Source organism: Staurois parvus, unplaced genomic scaffold (genome assembly GCF_062004578.1).
Source record: "Staurois parvus isolate SC_StPar_1 unplaced genomic scaffold, SC_StPar_1.0 ptg000818l, whole genome shotgun sequence".
NCBI lineage: Eukaryota > Metazoa > Chordata > Amphibia > Anura > Ranidae > Staurois > Staurois parvus.
This window is the reverse complement of record NW_028318614.1, coordinates 8777030-8796030: the sequence shown is the minus strand read 5'-3', so window position 1 is coordinate 8796030 and position 19001 is coordinate 8777030. Positions and strand designations below refer to the sequence as shown.

Genomic DNA, 19001 nt, shown 5'->3' with positions numbered 1-19001 from the left:
ACACATGTGACATTAAGCCAGGTCACATGTGGGTCACATGCATCTCCATACCCAGAAGTACTGAATATTGTCTTTTCTTCCAGTGTCTGAACAGAGAAGTGAGCAAGACTAAGAATGGTGCCCTGCATGGGCAAAACACAGGTTTGTGTGTAAAGAATGTTGGAGAAGCAAAATCTTATGTTAATAGTTCTACTGACTCAGATTGCTCACCCTGGGTGACGTAGAGAAGGAAGATTTGTGTTTCCACATAGCATAACAGGACATGCTTCAAGTCCTTACCTCAACCAGGCCTATTACTCCTACTCCTGCATTGTGCTGGAGAGCGAAGGTTGACATTCTCCTTTGCCCTTGTGGGGGAGACGCCATGTGTTCTCTGGAAATTGCGTGGTATCCAAGGTTGGCACACGCCCTGAAGGGTTGTAAGCATCCCACCCATGGAAGATAGATAAAACAGCGCATTGTATCAACAACAGAGTGAAAAACACAGGAAAAAAGAAACAGAGGCAAAAAGAGCGACTGGAGCAAAAAGACTAGACAGTGATCAGGGAGGCTTCTCCTTTTAATAACTTTGTATTGGCACAAAATGTGTTTTTTAGCAACCTATTCTGGAAATAACAAAGTAAACAACTCCTAATCTTTTGCCTGAAAAAAAATCAACAGTTTTAATACCATACATGTACAATTAATCGTTCCGTTAGGTTGGCTCCTGCTCTGTCCACCTGGGGGAGGTTAGCGCACATGCTCTCATCTGTCAGTAGCACTTTCTTGAAGTCTAATGCAGGCCATAGACGGGGAGAAAACCGGCCGTTTTGTTTTTAGAAAAACGAAAAATCGGTCGTTCAATCAGCCGATGTTACCACCATTGGTAAAAAAAAGTCAGCTGATTTTCGTCCCGTCTACGGCAGGCAATTATATAGAATATGCAGAAGAAGAAGAAATAGAATATGAATAAAAAGAAGAAATAGAATATGCAGAAGAAGAAGAAATAGTATATGAATAAGAAGAAGATAAAGTTGCAACATTGTATCTATTTGTATCCATTTCAGATACAGATGTTTCTATTCGGATACAAATAGATACAATGTTGCTATACTTTTAAATGTCAAATATAATATCGGGCTGAAATTCTTTTTTTTTTTCTTCTTCATATTCTATTTTTCTTTTTATTCATATTCTATTTCTTCTTCTCATTCATATTCTATGTTTTTCCTTTTCTTCTTTTCCTTCTTCTTTCATGTCACTGCTCATGCGCATTTTTTAAAATCGTAAAAAGATCGACAGATTTGTCCATCATTGCCGTGAAAATCGGCAGAACGACAAATTTGGTCGATTTTTTTCAGCAGGACCGATAATCGAAAAGGGCAAAAATCACTAAAAAGGGCCAAGCAATTACCGCACTAACGATCCGAAATTCGGCCGATTTTTATTTTTGGCCGGTTTTCATCCCATCTATGGCCCGCATAATGCAGGCCGTAAAAAAAAATCGACGATTTTTGCACTGTTCGTGGGTTAATTGGTCAGCCGTTTTTCGGGGTTTTGGCACATTTTTTTTATCAGAAAAGTTGGAAAAAATCGGCCGATTTGCCCGACAATGATGGGCAAATCGGCCGATCATTTTACAGATAAAAAATCGGCGCATGAGCCGTGACCTGCAAGGAGAAGAAAAAGAAGAATAAGAATTCCAGTCCGCTATTATATTTTATATGAAAAGTCTTGTGGTTGCAACAATGTATCTATTTGTATCTGAATAAAAACATCTGTATCCGAAATGGATACAAATAGATACATTGTTGCAACAGCAATACTTTTTCATGTCAAATATAATAGCGGAGCTCTCTGCAAGGAACAGAAGTAATTAAATGCCGGCCGGGACGAAAATCGACCGTTTTTTTTTTTTTTTTACCATTGACGGTAACGTCGGCCAATCGAACAACCGATTTTTTGTTTGTTTCTTTTTATAAAAAAACGGACGGTGTTCGACCCGTTTATGGCCTGCATAACTCTCTGTAACAGTGGTCTCCAAACTGCGGACCGAGGGCCAGATGCAGCCCTTTGCTTGCAATAGGGCATAATTCCTGCTACTGAAATCAACAACTGGGCGCTATTCCTCTCATTGACACCAACGATGAGGCACTTTTCCTCCTACTGACACCAGCGATGGGGCACGATTTCTCCCACTGACACCAGTAATGGGGCACTATTCCTCCCATTGACACCTATCATGGAGCACTATTCCTTCCACTGACACCAACAATAGAGAAATATTCCTCCCACTGACACCAATGAAAGGGCACTATTCCTTTCACTGACAACAATGATAGGGCACTATTCCTCCCACTGACACCAATCATATGGCACTATTCCTCCCGCTGACACCAACAATGGAGCACTATTCCTTCCACTGACACCAACAATAGAGCAATATTCCCCTCACTGACACCAATGAAAGTCCACTATTCCTTTTGCTTACACCAATGATAGGGCACTATTCCTTCCACTGACACCAACAATGGAGCACTATTCCTCCCACTGATAGCAACCATGGGGCACTATTCCTCCCAGTGACACCAACGATGGGGTGCTGTTCCTCACCCTAATACCAAAGATACTTTGTTTACTCCCTCTGATGCCAGGACAATTTCTATTCCCGAAGACCACAGTCCGGCCCCTCTAAAACCTGAAGGACAGTAAATTGGCCTTTTGTCTAAATTGTTTGGAGACCTCTGCTCTATAACATGCTATTTGGGCTCCTAGTTCCCATTTGTGACCCTAATCCAAGATTTTATAACAGGGTTTTTCAACCAGGATTCCATGGAACCCTAGGGTTCCTCCAGAGATTGCTAGGGGTTCTTTGAACAATTTCTGCTTCTCAGATAAGCTCCAACTGACACCATTGATCTTTTCAGCTATCTATAAGGGGCTAATTCTTCCCATTGACTACAGACATAAGGAGCATTCTTCCCACTGACCCTCACACTAGTGTATCATGAGTTGTAGATATTGTCATTTATAATAGAGTTTCCCTGAGAGCAGAAACATATTACAAGGGTCGCTCTGTGTTGAAAGGTTCAGAAAGGCTATTCTTTAAGTTGGTAATATATCTGGCTTAGCCTGTTGAATATTCCACCTTGGGGCCCCATACAGTTTTCTGAAAAGGATGATCTGTGTTCCAACATCCTTATTATACTAACATTGGTGTCTGTGGACCTTGCTGAATGAGATGTTCCGGCTCCCATTGGGGAGTGATGGTGGTACCCCTCCAGTGTGATGTATTCTTATCAATATGTCATGTGATCCACTGAGTTCTGTCTGTAGCTTCTCATATCCCTTGAAGAAGAGAATATCTCGAAATGTGTCAGAATATGAGAAAGTGTTACCCAAGTTGTACTGTAATTCCTGACTTTTAATAGCATTGTATCATTTTAATGTTTTTTTGTATCATGTGAAAATTAAATTAGTATTTCACGTATATTCTAGTAGTTGACATTACTGCAAAGTCCCAACCCAAAATCACTGTTGTGTTGTATATGATATTTACTTAGTTATACAACCTTATCTAAAATACTGAATTGTCTAAATACAAGAATCATGTGTATTGTTACTTGAATCTTGGTGTGTTTTGTGTATTTCTTCCAGATCTGTGCAGTAGTCCAGTGTGAACATTTTCCTCTGTGCAGGAGCTTCTTGTAATAAAGACTGGTCACTGATGCTTTCTCTCCTTATGCAGGGTAACTGGTCTTGTGTCCGCCCTCTCCTGTAGTTTTCTGCAGGCAGTCTGTAGTGGGTGGGGCCTACTGGGTCCTTCCCACAGCTCTTCTCTTTGCATAGGCTGTGAACAGCACAGTGATGATGTCACTGCTATTTTTTTTAGGGTAATATCTGAGTTTACAAAGGCATTTTGGAGCACACAAAGTGGATTTATATCCTTTGTGGCTATTGAGGAATATATTTAAATTATTTTTTTGCCCAGAGTTCAGCTGTAACTTTATGAACCACGGCTGAATATTACATTACTTATTTTTGACAAATAGGTCAGTTTATTTAGCTGATTGTATAACTTTAACTACATTCTTTATTTTACCTTATGATATATTTTCTAATACAATTCTCAATTTACAAACAGAATTACATGAGTGTGTAATCTGTAATAAGGTATTACCTCTACCTCAAATAGCTTGATTTCCTCCTCTCCTCAACAGATACCACATATAGAGTCAGTAATGTTTTAAGGCTATATAAACCATAAAGTGGCTGTAAACCTGTAACATGAAAAATTAACAAAGCATATCCTTCTATAGTCTGTACTAGCCTCAATCCAAAGCACAAAATGTAATTTTCTCTCTGTTGTCTCTTACCTCTGCTATCCGCATGAATCACTGATAATAGTCCAAGCAGACTCCACAGGTGATGGGTCACCCCCTCCAGCACACAAAAGCTGACAGACACAACTGATTCTCTGTAGAGGGGGATGTGTTCATTCTGTCCAATCAAGATTCATATTTCACTAAGCTCTGTGCTCTAGCTCTGCTGTGTGTGTGACGCCACATCTCCGCCCCCCTGCTTTCTACCGCTGAGAAGTAGCCTTTGATCTGTGTGTTTTAGAAGGATGTATAGAGGAGAGGGCTGCAGATGATCAGGTACAACGTTTGTAGCATGATTTGTTTAACCTCTGTGTATCACCTGAGGTTAGTCACTTCACTGGGTATATGCCAGAGTTTACAACCATTTTAACATTAATCTATTTATTCATTTTTGATCTCTTAACCTCTTCCCACTGACTTTACGCATATATGCAGCCTCACAGAAATGGGTATTTATTTGTGGGGCGACATATATGTGTATCTGCCTTTATGCTGGGAGCACTGCATAGCTTGCTCCCAGTACAGATACCGGGCCCTCACCGAGAGCCTCAGGTCTCTTACTAACATTTGGGACCCGGGACTCCCACTTCCGAGTCACCTGATCGCTGTGATAGTCTCTGATTGGCTATCACAGTGATCAATCACTGTGAGCCTGCCCCTGTGTTTACTTCTTCGGAATGAAGGGAAAGATACATTGTATATTTCTCTTCTTTCAGGAGAGGAAGATGTACACTAACAAAAGTGTGTAAATAAATAAACAAAAATAAAGAAGAAAAAAAAAGAAAAAATTAACAAGATCAAGTTTTGCCAGGGTTGGGGTCAAGGTCCGGGTCAAAGGTCAATGTCAAGGTCAACGGTCATGGTCAGCATATTTTGGGTAGAATTAAAAAATAAATAAATTAGTTTCAGTGTCACTGTGTTTTAGGCGGGATAAAAAAAAATGCAAAATGCCCACCATTGTTTATGGGCACTACAACAGGTACAAACAACAACTTACACATATATGTTTTATGGCCACGATCGTCAGGAGCAGGAAAATTTTTTTTTTTAAATTGTGGGCCAGTTTTCCTTTGATAAAAAAAATGGAATATTGTTACCATTTACCACGAAAAGAAAGCCCAATTTGTCCTGGAAAAAATAAGGTATAATCCACCTGGATACAGAAAGTAGTTGTGATGATATGTATAGTTTTACTAACACATGTCAAAGTTGCAAAATTGTGCTTAGGCATTAACCACTTGCCTACGGGGCACTTATACCCCCTTCCTTACCAGACCAATTTTCAGCTTTTAGCACTGTTGCACTTTGAATGACAATTGCGTGGTCATGCAAAATTATACCCATATGAAATTTTTAGCATTTTTTTCTCACAAATAGAGCTTTCTTTTGGTGGTATTTATTTGTCGCTGGGTGTTTTTACTTTTTGCGCTATAAATAAAAAAAGAGCAAAAAATTAGAAAAATTTTAAAATTATAAAATGTATTATAAAATTTAGCAAACATTAATTTTTGTCCTTCACTGATATGCATTAATGAGGCTGCACTGATGATGGGTAATGATAGTCGGCACTGACGGGCACTGACTGGCGCAACTGCTGGGCACTTACTGGCGGCACTGCTGGGCTGCACTTCTGGGCACAGGTGGGTGGCACTTCTGTGCACAGGTGGGTGGCACTGCTGGGCACAGTTGGGCAGAACGGGTGGATGGCACTGCTGGGCACCGATCCCTACTCTGACAACTGCCGGTTCTCTGCAGTACTTTCCTCTTGCTCTGACAGCGTGAGGAAAGTGCAGCCTAGAACCGGTAATTGCATTTCCCGGTGATCAGCGTGTCATTGGACATGGCTGATCACGTGGTAAAAGGCCGCTGTGATTGGCCTTTTACCACATCACGTGATCAGCTGTGTTCGTAGGACATAGCGATCAATGAGATCGCCGGGTGCGCCCCCCCGGGGGCACGCAGGAGAGCGCATTCTGGGAGAACATCACATGACGGTCTCCCAGAACTGGCCGGATGGTGCAGCCATCATTCGCTTATCTGTGGTCAGCAACTGGTTAAAGAAGAAATTAAGTTTTTGAATTTTTTTATTGTCCCATGCAGTGGGGTTGTGCCCGTATTGCATGGATTAAATGCTCAGTTTTGTCTAGGGCTCTAAAAATAAAGATATACTTACCTAACCCGCTGATCCTCAGAGCACAAGACTGGTCCCCACCATTCCTCCCCCCCCCCCCCCCGCAGCACGCTAGTGGTATTGTGAATGGGCTGTCCCTGACATCATCATGCCCATAGACTGGCTCCAGACATGAGGGCAGCAGAAAGAGTCCACGGCTGGACATGGGGGAGCATGGTTTTCCAGGAGGATCACAGGACAACGTAAGGGCAGCTTATTCCTGAGCCCCTAGACAAAACGAGCACTTAGCTCATGCAGTTCGGGCACATTTTTGACACAGATCAGTATGAAAATAGCCTAAGGCTGATTCAACCTTAAGGCGGCATTAAACCCAAAGCAAACATTTATTATATTGCAGCTTACCAGTTCTTAGATGTGATGGCTGCATTCGTTTTCTCTTTTAGGCTTCCTTTTATTTTCTCCTGGTGATCCAGCCAATACGTCTGTTGTTTTTGAACAGAATAAACTGTCCTGCATTATAGCACTGACACGGGTGCTTACCATGATCATCTTTTATTTATTTATTTATTTATGTGAACCTTTATCCCAAAAGTAAAAAAATGTTGCAGTGACTTCCGAAACAATATTATCTTGAGTTTGGCTTCAATTTGCTAGTGTATTTAAATCTGCTTTTACATCTAACAATCCCTTCCTACCAGACTGACATTGCTGCTCTCTAAAGATGTCTCTGTTACTCCTTCATCCAGAGTATAGGCACTCTGATACGGGAGGTGTAGGACTGGCCAGATCACCAGGTGAAAACAAGAGGAAAAAAGCCTAAAAAAGAAAACTAATGCAGCCATTGCATCCAATGATTGGTACACTGCAATCTATTACATTTTTTGTTTGAGGTTTAATATTGCTTTAGGAGAGTTGTTGTGTTGAGCTATCAAGAGTGTCTTTGTGAGTTTCTTTAAGGCATCCCATTCACATAAACTGTTTTGTAGCAGTGTGTGGTATGTACATTGTGGTGTGCTATGGCGCATCGTGTATTGCACTGTGTATTGGGGTGCCATTCACAATGAATGGCATTACAACATACTGAACAAAGTGCAGGAGCATTGTCATGCATTGTGGTAAGGCCCTCAAGAAGAAAGCATCATTATGTATAAAAAATAATCAACCATTACCACTGTGTCAAGGATTCCATGCTGAATTTCCCAGAGGAGAATGTGAAAGTGGTGCGTCCATTTGTCTATGTTTAGAGAACATTGAGGCGGCTTCTGAACTTATGTTTAGCAAATGTAGCCACAGTCCAAAGAACCTTTCAGCATACTACGGGAGTGGTAAGTGTGTTATCTGAAATACTTTGTTACAGAGTGCCAATACAGAGCTGGTGTTTGGATTTTACCTTTTTAATAATGTCCCTTGAGGAAAAAAAATACTTTGGAGCGTAAGGAGTGTTTTGTTGTTGCTTATTCATGTATTCATATTTGTGTGTATAGGTAACTATACACCTGAAGTAAGGGCATTAGCAGAGGGTGTAGCACGGCGTACGGTTGAAAAAAACACAGGTTCATCCAGTACAACGTGTGTGTGTATTGCTACAGGAACAATTGAGTACTGTCCGTGATACTTTTTTTATTTGCACTAACATACAATTTTGAGAACAAGCTTTCGGGAAATGTCCCCTTCTTCAGGTCTAAGCAGTACTGCTTAGACCTGAAGAAGGGGACATTCCCCGAAAGCTTGTCCTCAAAATTGTATGTTAGTGCAAATAAAAAAAGTATCACGGACAATACTCAATTGTTCCTGTCGCAAATGCACTAATACGGCTACAATCACCTCAAGCAAAATGTGTATTGCTACAAATTCCCATAACATTCAAATTAATTAATGCTCAAGTCCTAGCATTAATGCTCAAGCGTTTTTTTTCTGCCAAAACGTCCCTATTCCCGGACGCTGGCAGTGGTTTTTTTTTTCTGCCCCTATATTTTACCCTGCCTCTAAACTCCTCTAAACTCCTCTAGACACCTAAGTGTGCATGTACACATACAGTCATGGCCGAAATTGTTGGCACCCTTGATATTTCTCCAGGAAATCATGTATTTCTCACGAAACGTATTGCATTAACACATGTTTTGCTATACACATGTTTATTCCCTTTGTGTGTATTGGGACAAAACAAAAAAAGGGAGGAAAGAAAGCAAATTCGACATAATGTCACACAAACCTCCAAAAATGGGCTGGACAAAAGTATTGGCACCCTTTCACAACTGCGGATAAATAAGAATGTTACAAGCATGTGATGCTCCTGTAAACTCACCTGGGGCAAGTAACAGGTGTGGGCAATATAGAAATCACACCTGAAAGCAGATAAAAAGGAGAGACGTTCACTTAACCTTTGCATTGTGTGTCTGTCTGTGCCACACTAAGCATGGACAACAGAAAGAGGAGACGAGAACTGTCTGAGGACCTGAGAACCAAAATTGTGGCAAAATATCAACAATCTCAAGGTTACAAGTCCATCTCCAGAGAACTAGATTTGCCTTTGTCCACAGTGCGCAACATTATCAAGAAGTTTGCAACCCATGGCACTGTAGCTAATCTCCCTGGTCGTGGACGGATGAGGAAAATTGATGAAAGATTGCAACGCAGAATAGTCCGGATGGTGGATAAGCAGCCCCAAACATGTTCCAAAGACATTCAAGCTGTCCTGCAGGCTCAGGGAGCATCAGTGTCAGCGCGAACTATCCGTCGACATTTAAATGAAATGAAACGCTATGGCAGGAGACCCAGGAGGACCCCACTGCTGACACAGAGACATAAAAAAGCAAGACTACAGTTTGCCAAAATGTACTTGAGTAAGCCAAAAGCCTTCTGGGAAAACGTCTTGTGGACAGATGAGACCAAGATAGAGCTTTTCGGTAAAGCACATCATTCTACTGTTTACCGAAAACGGAATGAGGCCTACAAAGAACAAAACACAGTACCTACGGTAAAATATGGTGGAGGTTCAATGATGTTTTGGGGTTGTTTTGCTGCCTCTGGCACTGGGTGCCTTGACTGTGTGCAAGGCATCATGAAATCTGAGGATTACCAAAGGATTTTGGGTCGCACTGTAGGGCCCAGTGTCAGAAAGCTGGGTTTGCGTCCAAGATCCTGGGTCTTCCAGCAGGACAATGACCCCAAACATACGTCAAAAAGCACTCAGAAATGGATGGCAAAGAAGCGCTGGAGAGTTCTGAAGTGGCCAGCAATGAGCCCAGATCTAAATCCCATTGAACACCTGTGGAGAGATCTTAAAATTGCTGTTGGGAAAAGGTGTCCTTCCAATAAGAGAGACCTGGAGCTGTTTGCAAAGGAAGAGTGGTCCAAAATTCCGGGTGAGAGGTGTCAGAAGCTTATTGATGGTTATAGGAAGCGACTGATTTCAGTTATGTTTTCCAAAGGGTGTGCAACCAAATATTAAGTTAAGGGTGCCAATACTTTTGTCCAGCCCATTTTTGGGGTTTTGTGTGACATTATGTCATATTTGCTTTTCTGCCTCTGTTTTATATTTGTTCCAATACATACAAAGGGAATAAACATGTGTATAGCAAAACATGTGTTAATGCAATACCTTTTTTGTGTGAAATACTTGATTTTCAGGAAAAATATCAAGGGTGCCAACAATTTCGGCCATGACTGTATGCTAACATGCAGGGGCATTTAGAGGTAGAATAAAAATGGCAGATGCCCCTAACAGCAGCATTAAAAACGTCCAGTGTGCATGAGGCCTTAAACTGAACTGCATACTTAAAGCGGAGTTCCACTCACTCTGTAAAAAAAAAAAAGTCAGCAGCTACAAAAACTGTAGCTACTTACTTTTAAAAAACAGCCACTTACCTGTCCCACGATCCCGCCTTGCCCCCACCGCAGACCGTTTCACCGGCCATCCTTCATTACAGGCACCGGCATCTTCAGTGTGGGCACCCGGCTGTGACAGCTTGTGGCTTCACAGCCAGGTGCCCACTGCGCATGCACGAGTAGCGCTGCACTTCCTGAATGGCCCCTCATCTTCTGGGACCTGTCACGTGTCCCACAAGACTTCGGGGAGGGAGGGTAGGAGGACAACTCCTGCTTCCGATCACCTAGGTCGCAGTGGAAGTGGGAGCGGGTACCTGTCAAATTCGGGTACCCGTCCCCCCCCCGCTCCCCAAAGGTTCCAATTCTTAATGGGGAGCGGGGGACCAATCATTAAAGCGGAACTTCCCCTTTTGGGAGGAACTCCACTTTAAGATGCTAGAAAAGCTTAAGAGCAGCACACTGAAAGTCCCATCCAGAACTATAGAACTGCACCACAAAACCATCAGTGCAATCAGATGAATGACCAACCTAAAAACCAGAAAGTTGACAGATGGCAATAGCAAACTACACATACCTTGGGAAAGAACCGCTACGCCAGCTGGAAAAGCTGCTCCAGACCTTACTGTATACAGGAAGATAACCAAAAAGATGGCCGCCCTGTGTCCAAAAAGATGGAAGCCACCGGAAGTGATGTCATCCAAGATGGAAGCGCACAGAAAGTGGTTGCTGTATATAGGACTCAGGAAGATAAGGCGGCCACCCTGTGTGTATGGACACCACTGGAAGTGATGTCATCCAAGATGACCACAGACCGCTAGTGGTATAGTCAATGATCACAGTGGCTGTAAGGAGGGCTGAGAGAAGCTGGGAACCAATCCTTACATGGAATGACACATTTCAAATCTTCCTGCTTTATCAAAGAAGTAAAAATGTTCTGTATGGTCTCCATACACTCCAGTGGATTGTGGGCAGCACACATTTTTGTGGTTATTTTCCACCTACAGATATGTTTAATGCTGGGCACTATGGTTTACACTCAAGATGCTGCTGAAACCGAGTTCTGTAAACTGGTAGAATGATAGTTTTAACTCTTGAGGAAATACCCTTCTTAATGCACAAGAGTAAGAATAGTCTGCTGGCCTTGTTAGCTACAGCTTGGCATTGTATGCTATTGCTGAATATCTGGTCTACAAGGACCTCCAGATCTTTTTCCATCCTCTATTCTCCCAGAGGATCTTCAACTAATGAGTATCTTGCATACATATTTTTAACATTTCTCCATATTAAACCTCAATTACCATGTAGCTTCAACTTGCTTTATTTCAAAAGTTAAATATGATTTAACTTTTGAGAGAAAACAGGTTGACATTTGACACAATACTGCTTTTTCAGGTTTTAATGCCTGCCGTCAGGGCTGCTGTTAGAACCATGGGGCCCCATACAGCCAACCTGACAGGTCCCCCTCCCCCCAAAAACAAAATTCAATTATGAATGAACACAGTGAGTGATTGGTACAGATCACTCATTTTGATCATTTAGGAAAGGAAGGGGCTGCTAAATGTAATATATTTACCAGACCTTTCCCCCACTCTCCATCCTGAAGGATCCTATAGTGTGCTTGCAGCTGCCGGTAGTAAGGAGGGGAGGGAAGCTAGCAGCACTGAGGGACGCATAGGGGGGCTGGACAGCAGGGGGTAATGTATGGTGCAAAGGGAGGGTAATGAGTGTGGTGGGGGGGAAATTACTGGAACCGATTCCCTGTATGGTTCTCTCTGCAGCAGCTGAAAACCATTGGGAAGGAAAAGAGAAGAAGCTAGTTTTCAGCTGCTGCAGAGGGAGCCATACAGCGGAGTAATTCCAAAAATTACCCCCCCCCCCCCAGCTGTGCTGATCACCCTCCCTGCCCACATCTGATTCACCCAGCTGCCTGGGTCCCATACAGGAGGACTGGTAGTATCCTCTTATCCACAGCCCTGCTCTGTACCACCTGTACTATATGACTTGATTTTGGTTTTTGTATTGAAAAATGTTACGGAAAAACCTTGTCAAAAAACAGAATCAGATTTTTTAAATAAATAAATAAAAAAAAAATATAAATTGCACAAACGTCAGAGTGAGAGCAATAATTCTAGGGCCATAATTCATGGTTAACCTAATAATCTGTGTGCTTAAGGCTTTCAAAGTGCTGCCTTAGGGAAATTTTGGGTACTATAGTTTTTTTTCACAAGTATGCACAATTTAAGGCTTGACATTTTTTGGTATCTATTTACTTGACGCAACTGAATCTTTTATATGTTACCTATAAATTTGGCATAATATTGTGTTTGCACTAAATTTCATTTTACTGCATTTCTTCCTGTAAATATGCGTTTGTTATATATCTGCACAAATATTTTGCGACAATTAAAAAATTCCAACTAGCACCATTTTATGTTCTGTACCAATCACTCATTGTGTTCATTCAGGAAAGAAAAGGGCTAGTAAATGTGATGTTTTACTAGACAACTCCCCCACTCTCCATCCAGAAGGATCCTATTGTGTGTTTGCAGCTGCCAGTGGGAAGGAGAGGAGGGAAGCTGGCAGCATTGTGGGGGTGGGGGTGCACAGGGGGGCCTGGGCAACAGGGGAAACATATGGTGCACAGGGAAGGTGATAGGTACAAATCTGATCGCACTGTATGGCTCTCTCTGCAGCAGCTGAAAGCTAGCAGGAGGGAGAGTAGAAGAAGTCAGCTTTCAGCTGCTGCAGAGAGAACCATACAGGGGATTGGTTCCAGTAATTGCCCACCCGCCATGCTCATCACCCTCCCTGCTCGCATATGATTCACCCAGCTGCCTGGGCCCCCCTGTTGGCCCAGGTCTCGTACAGGAAGACTGGTGGTACCCCCTTATCGACGGCCCTGCCTGCCATAGACAAGTAGAATTAAGTTAGAAAATTTTAGTTTTTGGAAATAGTTCTGACCAGCTCAGTAGATTGTTTTAAAAAAGAGCTGGATATGTTCCCAAATCCACAAGATAAAAGTGGATATTAATATTTATAGGTAATAACACCAGGCATTGTTGATCCAGGGAATATCCTGCTGGAGCAAATTGCACCATGCTTTATTGTTTTTTTTTTTTTTTTTGCCTTCCTCTGGATCAACTATGAGTAAAGGATAGTGTATATGAAAGTTTTCTATTTGTGTTTTTTTTTTTTTGCTTTTCTATTGGTTAAACTAGAAGGAATTGTGCCTTTTTTATGTCAAGCTGTGTAACTATGTAACTATATACATTAGTAGAATTTTGCTTACAATTCTTAGTCTTCAGAATGTTCCTTAGATTTTCGAAATGTTGATTGGGTTCAAAATGATGTTCATTTTTGACCATAGTGGCAAAACAACTCAAAGGAATGGGTTGGAAATGTTTTCTTGTGCAAAAGAAATTCTAACAGTGAATGTATTTTTAATTTGGGGAATGAGATCGATCCGATGCTGCATCTGTCCTCCGCAGGCTCTGCAGTGAGGACTGAGCGATTTAACACTATTGATCACTGGAGGCAACGTGCTGTGTCTATGTTTGGACTACAACCCATTGTTGTATATGCTTTGATATGCCTTTTTTCTTCTAATAAAAGTATTTTTTGAAAAAAAAACACTACTGATTGCTTACTTCTCCCCTCCACTCTGAGCAGAAAGCAGTGAATTTCAGTCATTGAATCTCTGCTCTGCCTCTCCTGCGCTCACTGGAGCGCTGGGCTGTGGAGGGGGCAGGAGCGGCTGGCTCAGGCTCTCGGTGGTTTGCTGAGAGACTGAGTTAGGTACGGGTCCAGGATTCTAAGTGGATCACGACCATATGGCTGGAGTCTTTTCAGAGCCTAAACCTGCTGAGTGACGTCACCCGACAGTGAACTTTAGCCTGCTGTCAGCTTAAAACCAGTCGAATGGTGTCCTGGGGTATTTCCTCCAAGATCTGGACCAGGGCATCACTGAGCTCTTGGACAGTCTGAGGTGCAACCTGGAGGTGTCAGATGGACCGAAACATGATATCCCAGAGGTGTTCTATTGGATTTAGGTCAAGCGAGTGTGGGGGCCATTCAATGGTATCAACTCCTTCATCCTCCAGGAACTGCCTGCATACTCTCACCACATGAGGCCAGGCATTGTCATGTACTAGAAGGAACCCAGGACCCACTGCACCTGTGTACAGTTCTCATCTTTTTACCAAGGAGGATCCCTGAAAATATGTTTTAGATGTTAGAGACCCCCCTGCTTAAATTATATCTACAACTCACTGTACATTAGTATAATCAGTAATTAGTACATTGCTGGTCAGTAAGGAAATGTCTCCTTAAATTAGTGGTCAACAAGGAAATATCTTCTTACATTGGTGGTCAGTAAGGAAACATCTTACATTGGTGGTCACTGGAGAATATTCTCCTTAGATTGGTGGTTAGCTGTAGAAGGGCAGCTTAAAACATTATTGGTATCATCTTCTTACCTGAGAAGATGAGAGGAAAGGGTCTGTTGGGCCCATGCTGGGGGAGAGCTTGATGCTGTGACTATGCAGACACCATCAATCAGGGGATCAGACCACCAATGGCCGTTGCTCAAGGACCCCCTAGTCACCTCTGGAGGAAGTCTAGGGTTCCATGGAACCCTGGTTGAGAAAGACTGCTCCAGTGTATGCTGAATAATTAGAAAGTAATGTGTGAGGTGCACATACAGCTTTTTGAAGTGAGTACAGTGTGTTCACACCTTATGTTCATTTTTAAGCAAACATCTACTTAGCGACCTGAAGATATTCAACAATTAAGTATCAATTACTCCATCATTACAATGTTAGGAATTCATTCTAGAATCATATACCCTTTGCAATAGCTTTACTTTGTATTGTATATCAGGATAATCGTATTTGTGCCAGGTTGGTTGGAGCAGTATTAAACCAAAAGTCAACATTTACTGTATTGCAGCTTCCAATTCTTAGATGTGATGGCTGCATTCATTTTCTTTTTTAAGCTTTCTTTCATCTATTTTCATCTGGTAATCCAACCAGTAAGTCTATTGTTTTTCAAAAGAACAAACTTTCCAGTAGACTATCAGTTACAGAGATGATACAACCCTTTTAACACTAACAGAGGTGCTTACAATTGGATGCATAAATGTGTATTTATATTTGCTAGTACACCTAACACCAATTTCCCCCAGATTGGCAATGCTGCTGCCTGCTGTGCCCCTTGTGCTCCATCATCCACAGTGGGGGCACTCTAATACAGGAGGAGTGTTACTGGCTAGATCACCAGGTGAAAACAGAGAGGGAAAAGCCTAAAAAAAAAAACAAATGCAGCCCCTACATCTTATGATTGGTAAGCTGCAATATATTACATTTTGGTTTTGGGTTTAATACTGCTTTAAATCTTCTTCCTGACTCAATTTATCCCAGATGTCTTCTTACAGGAGCTTACTTGGGGATGTTCTTAATTCTCTGCCGACTTTTTTCAGTCACTGTTTCCTATGTTATATTTTGTTTGGTATTCATGACCCGGAGCTTTGGACCCTCCACTAGAAAATGTTTTTAGAAAGAAATGATTATTCTCTTCTTCAGGTCTAGCCTTTGATGCCGCTGAAGAGTACAGTACTAGATGTTGTCCTTACATACCAATTACTGGTGTACAAGCAACTCAGTTCTATATATCTTTTGTTTTAGGACATGATATTAATGGAGCTCTGGAACCATCAATTGATACCAGTATCCTAGAGGATTACATTAGCAAAGAGGACTCTCCTGATATGTGAGTAGCAAAATACTAGTTTATACATCATAAGCCCTTTACCTGACTCTGCAATGAATATGCATGTGTTACTATGCACTAATTTGTGCAAACAATATATATATATATACATATATACTGTGTGTGTGTGTGTATGTATGTATGTGTATGTGTGTATATATATATATATATATATATATATATATATATATAATTTTTTTCATTATTATTTATTTTATTGTTATTATTGTTATTATTATTATTGATAATAATATTTTTATTTAATCAAGTAGCTTTTAGTTTTTTGCACTTTTTACACAAGATACTAAGTACAGAAAACATGAGTTACAAAAGACAGAATTCATCAGTGCAAACCATATTTAAAGGGTAACATCACTGAACTTTTTTTGCAAATAACTTGGCAACATAATTCCAGTGTAAATTTAGGAATACATGATATCTTTTTTATATACACACACGTGTATTATTATTTTTGATGTACAGGATTTATGAAGCACCAGAAGTTTTTTTCAGCAATTAACAAAATAAATATAGACCGCACAAATACAATACAATTCAACACAAGAGGGTTGGGGGGAAGGTCCTGCTCCCAAGAGCTTACAATCTAAAAGGGAAGGACAAGTGAAACAAACCATAATAATAACTGTGTTGGAATGTCTGAGAATTAAAATTCCATGACAGACTGAAATATGCTGCGGCTGGGTGGGATGAGTGGTACTCGTGTTCAGCGCCCTATGTGTCCAGAGACGTATGCCTGGAAGGAAAAAATGCCCCTGAATCAGTGCAGTCACTGAAAGGAAAAATATATTTGCATCAGTGGTGTCACAGAACCCCCCAGTACTCAGAACCCCTCAGTACACAGAGCCCCGCAGTATATAGAGCCCCCCAGCACACAGAGCTCCCCCCACTATAATACCTGTTCTATGGGCATACATCCCTGAATGCATGTGATACTAAACTCGAGTACCACTCGGTACAGCATCCAGCTGCAGCAGATTTCAGCCTGTCATAGACCTTAACAGGATGCTGGCAGCTGGGCCGGACACTGAATCTGTGCCCTCCAGGCACAAGAAAACATCAGGATTGGACGCACAGGTGCTAAACACCCAGTGTGCATGTGGCCTTAAACATTTCAAGACTGACCAAGACTTTCTTTCTTACCCACAAGGCATGCATAGCCTCCACTGCCCAAAAATTGAGTTATAAGATCCTGACAAGCTGTATAAGTGTACCTATGATATTCAAAGAATTTTTCCCGTCTGCTTCCAATTGTTGGTGCTGTTAGCATGGGTGTCAAACTGGTGGCCCTCCAGCTGTTGCCAAACTACAAGTCCCATGAGGCATTGCAAGATTGACAGTTACAAGCATGACTCCCAAAGGCAGGGGCATGATGGGACTTGGTAGTTTCGCAACAGCTGGAGGGCCGCCAGTTTGACACCCCTGTGTTAGAGAGAGAGAGAAGGATTATGCTACAGCATACATATATTCTGGCCTTGTCCCATGATCAGATTTTTGTGGTTCTGTGTCTTCACCACATAAAACGCAGTGACTGGCTAGGACATCCCTGACTCCAGAAATGGCCCTTCTCTCTATGTACCTGGGCTATATTTCTACAGCCAAGAAAGACCTTTGCTTCTCCATGTTAGCCGTTGGGACAGTTATTCTCCACATTGGAAAACCACATATGGTATTGGAGGATATGGGAAGATATCATATTGGGAAATAATATTTAATGGACAGTACACTGGTAAAATGGTTAGCACTTCCACCTGGCAGTACTAGGGTCGTTGGTTCAAGTCCCAACCACAGCACCAACTGCCTGGAGTTTGCACGTTCTCCCTGTACCTGCATGGGTTTCCTCCAGGTACTCCAGTTTTTAACCACACTCCAAAGACATGCTGGAAGGTTAATTGGATCCTGTCTAAATTGGCCCTAGTATGTGTATGTATGAATGTGAGTTAGGGACTTTAGATTGTACGCCCCTTGAGGGTTAGGGACTGATGTGAATGTACAATATACAGTATGTGTAAAGCGCTGTGTAAAATTGATGGCGCTATATAAGTACCTTTTAATAATATTAAACATATACAGTATAAAAACATATGGAGGATGGAGACATTGATCACCCGCCACTACAGTCAATAGTGCTTATATGAATACCTGAACCACCTCAACATTCCTATATATTCTAAGATGCCTTGACACCTTTGTAAGGAGCTTTCATTTTCTTCCCACTTACCCTTTTCTCACCTCCTTAGGATTATTTTCCTCTCTTATGATTCTTCATGTACTTTATCCTTCTTACAGCCACTGTCCTTGTCATTTTGGTGAAATGCATTACTCCCTTCAATATTCTACTCTGTCAGACGATCAACCTTACTGATTTTTCTATATGACCTTGTCCTTGGGTTTTGTGTACATGGGAATTTTTTTATGACCTGCTGCCTTTGTGTTACGCTATGGCCAGGGACCGCACTTCCACTGGGTCTAATGGCTGTTACTGTACTATACTTTCTTATAAAAACCTGATAGCATTTTCATCAGTAGATGTAAATCTCGCAGTCAATGCTATAAATTTATTTTTTCCTGTCCTTTATACTCTAAGGCCCGTTTCACATAATGCATCCATAATTTTTAATGCACCTGCGTTGTTGCACCCCACAATGCACACAGCATTATACAGTGCTGCACTGTGCTATGTTGAATTACAAAAAGCAAAGGGTCCCATCCAATTTCCATATCAGAGTGTGTTGGTAGCCCATTCATTTTAATGGACTGCTTTCATGTAAAGCATGTTAAAGTGATAGATCCAAAACTGTAATATATTGCAGTTTACCAATCATCATATGTGGTGACTGCATTAGATGTTTTTAGGCCTTTTTTCCCCTCTGTTTTCACCTGGTGATCTGGCCAGT

The 19001-nt window shown here is 41.6% G+C and overlaps 1 protein-coding gene across 4 annotated transcripts in view; it reads left to right on the top strand.

Moving 5' to 3' along the window:
• MYRF (myelin regulatory factor) overlaps nucleotides 1–19001 on the top strand; it is a 215972-nt gene that overhangs the window by 123382 nt on the left and 73589 nt on the right. For all 4 annotated transcript variants that reach the window (XM_089655038.1, XM_089655035.1, XM_089655037.1 and 1 more), the window contains exon 2: nucleotides 16002–16086. In XM_089655038.1, the coding sequence (XP_089511164.1) occupies nucleotides 16002–16086 (85 nt within the window). The remainder of the gene's footprint in view (nucleotides 1–16001; nucleotides 16087–19001) is intronic.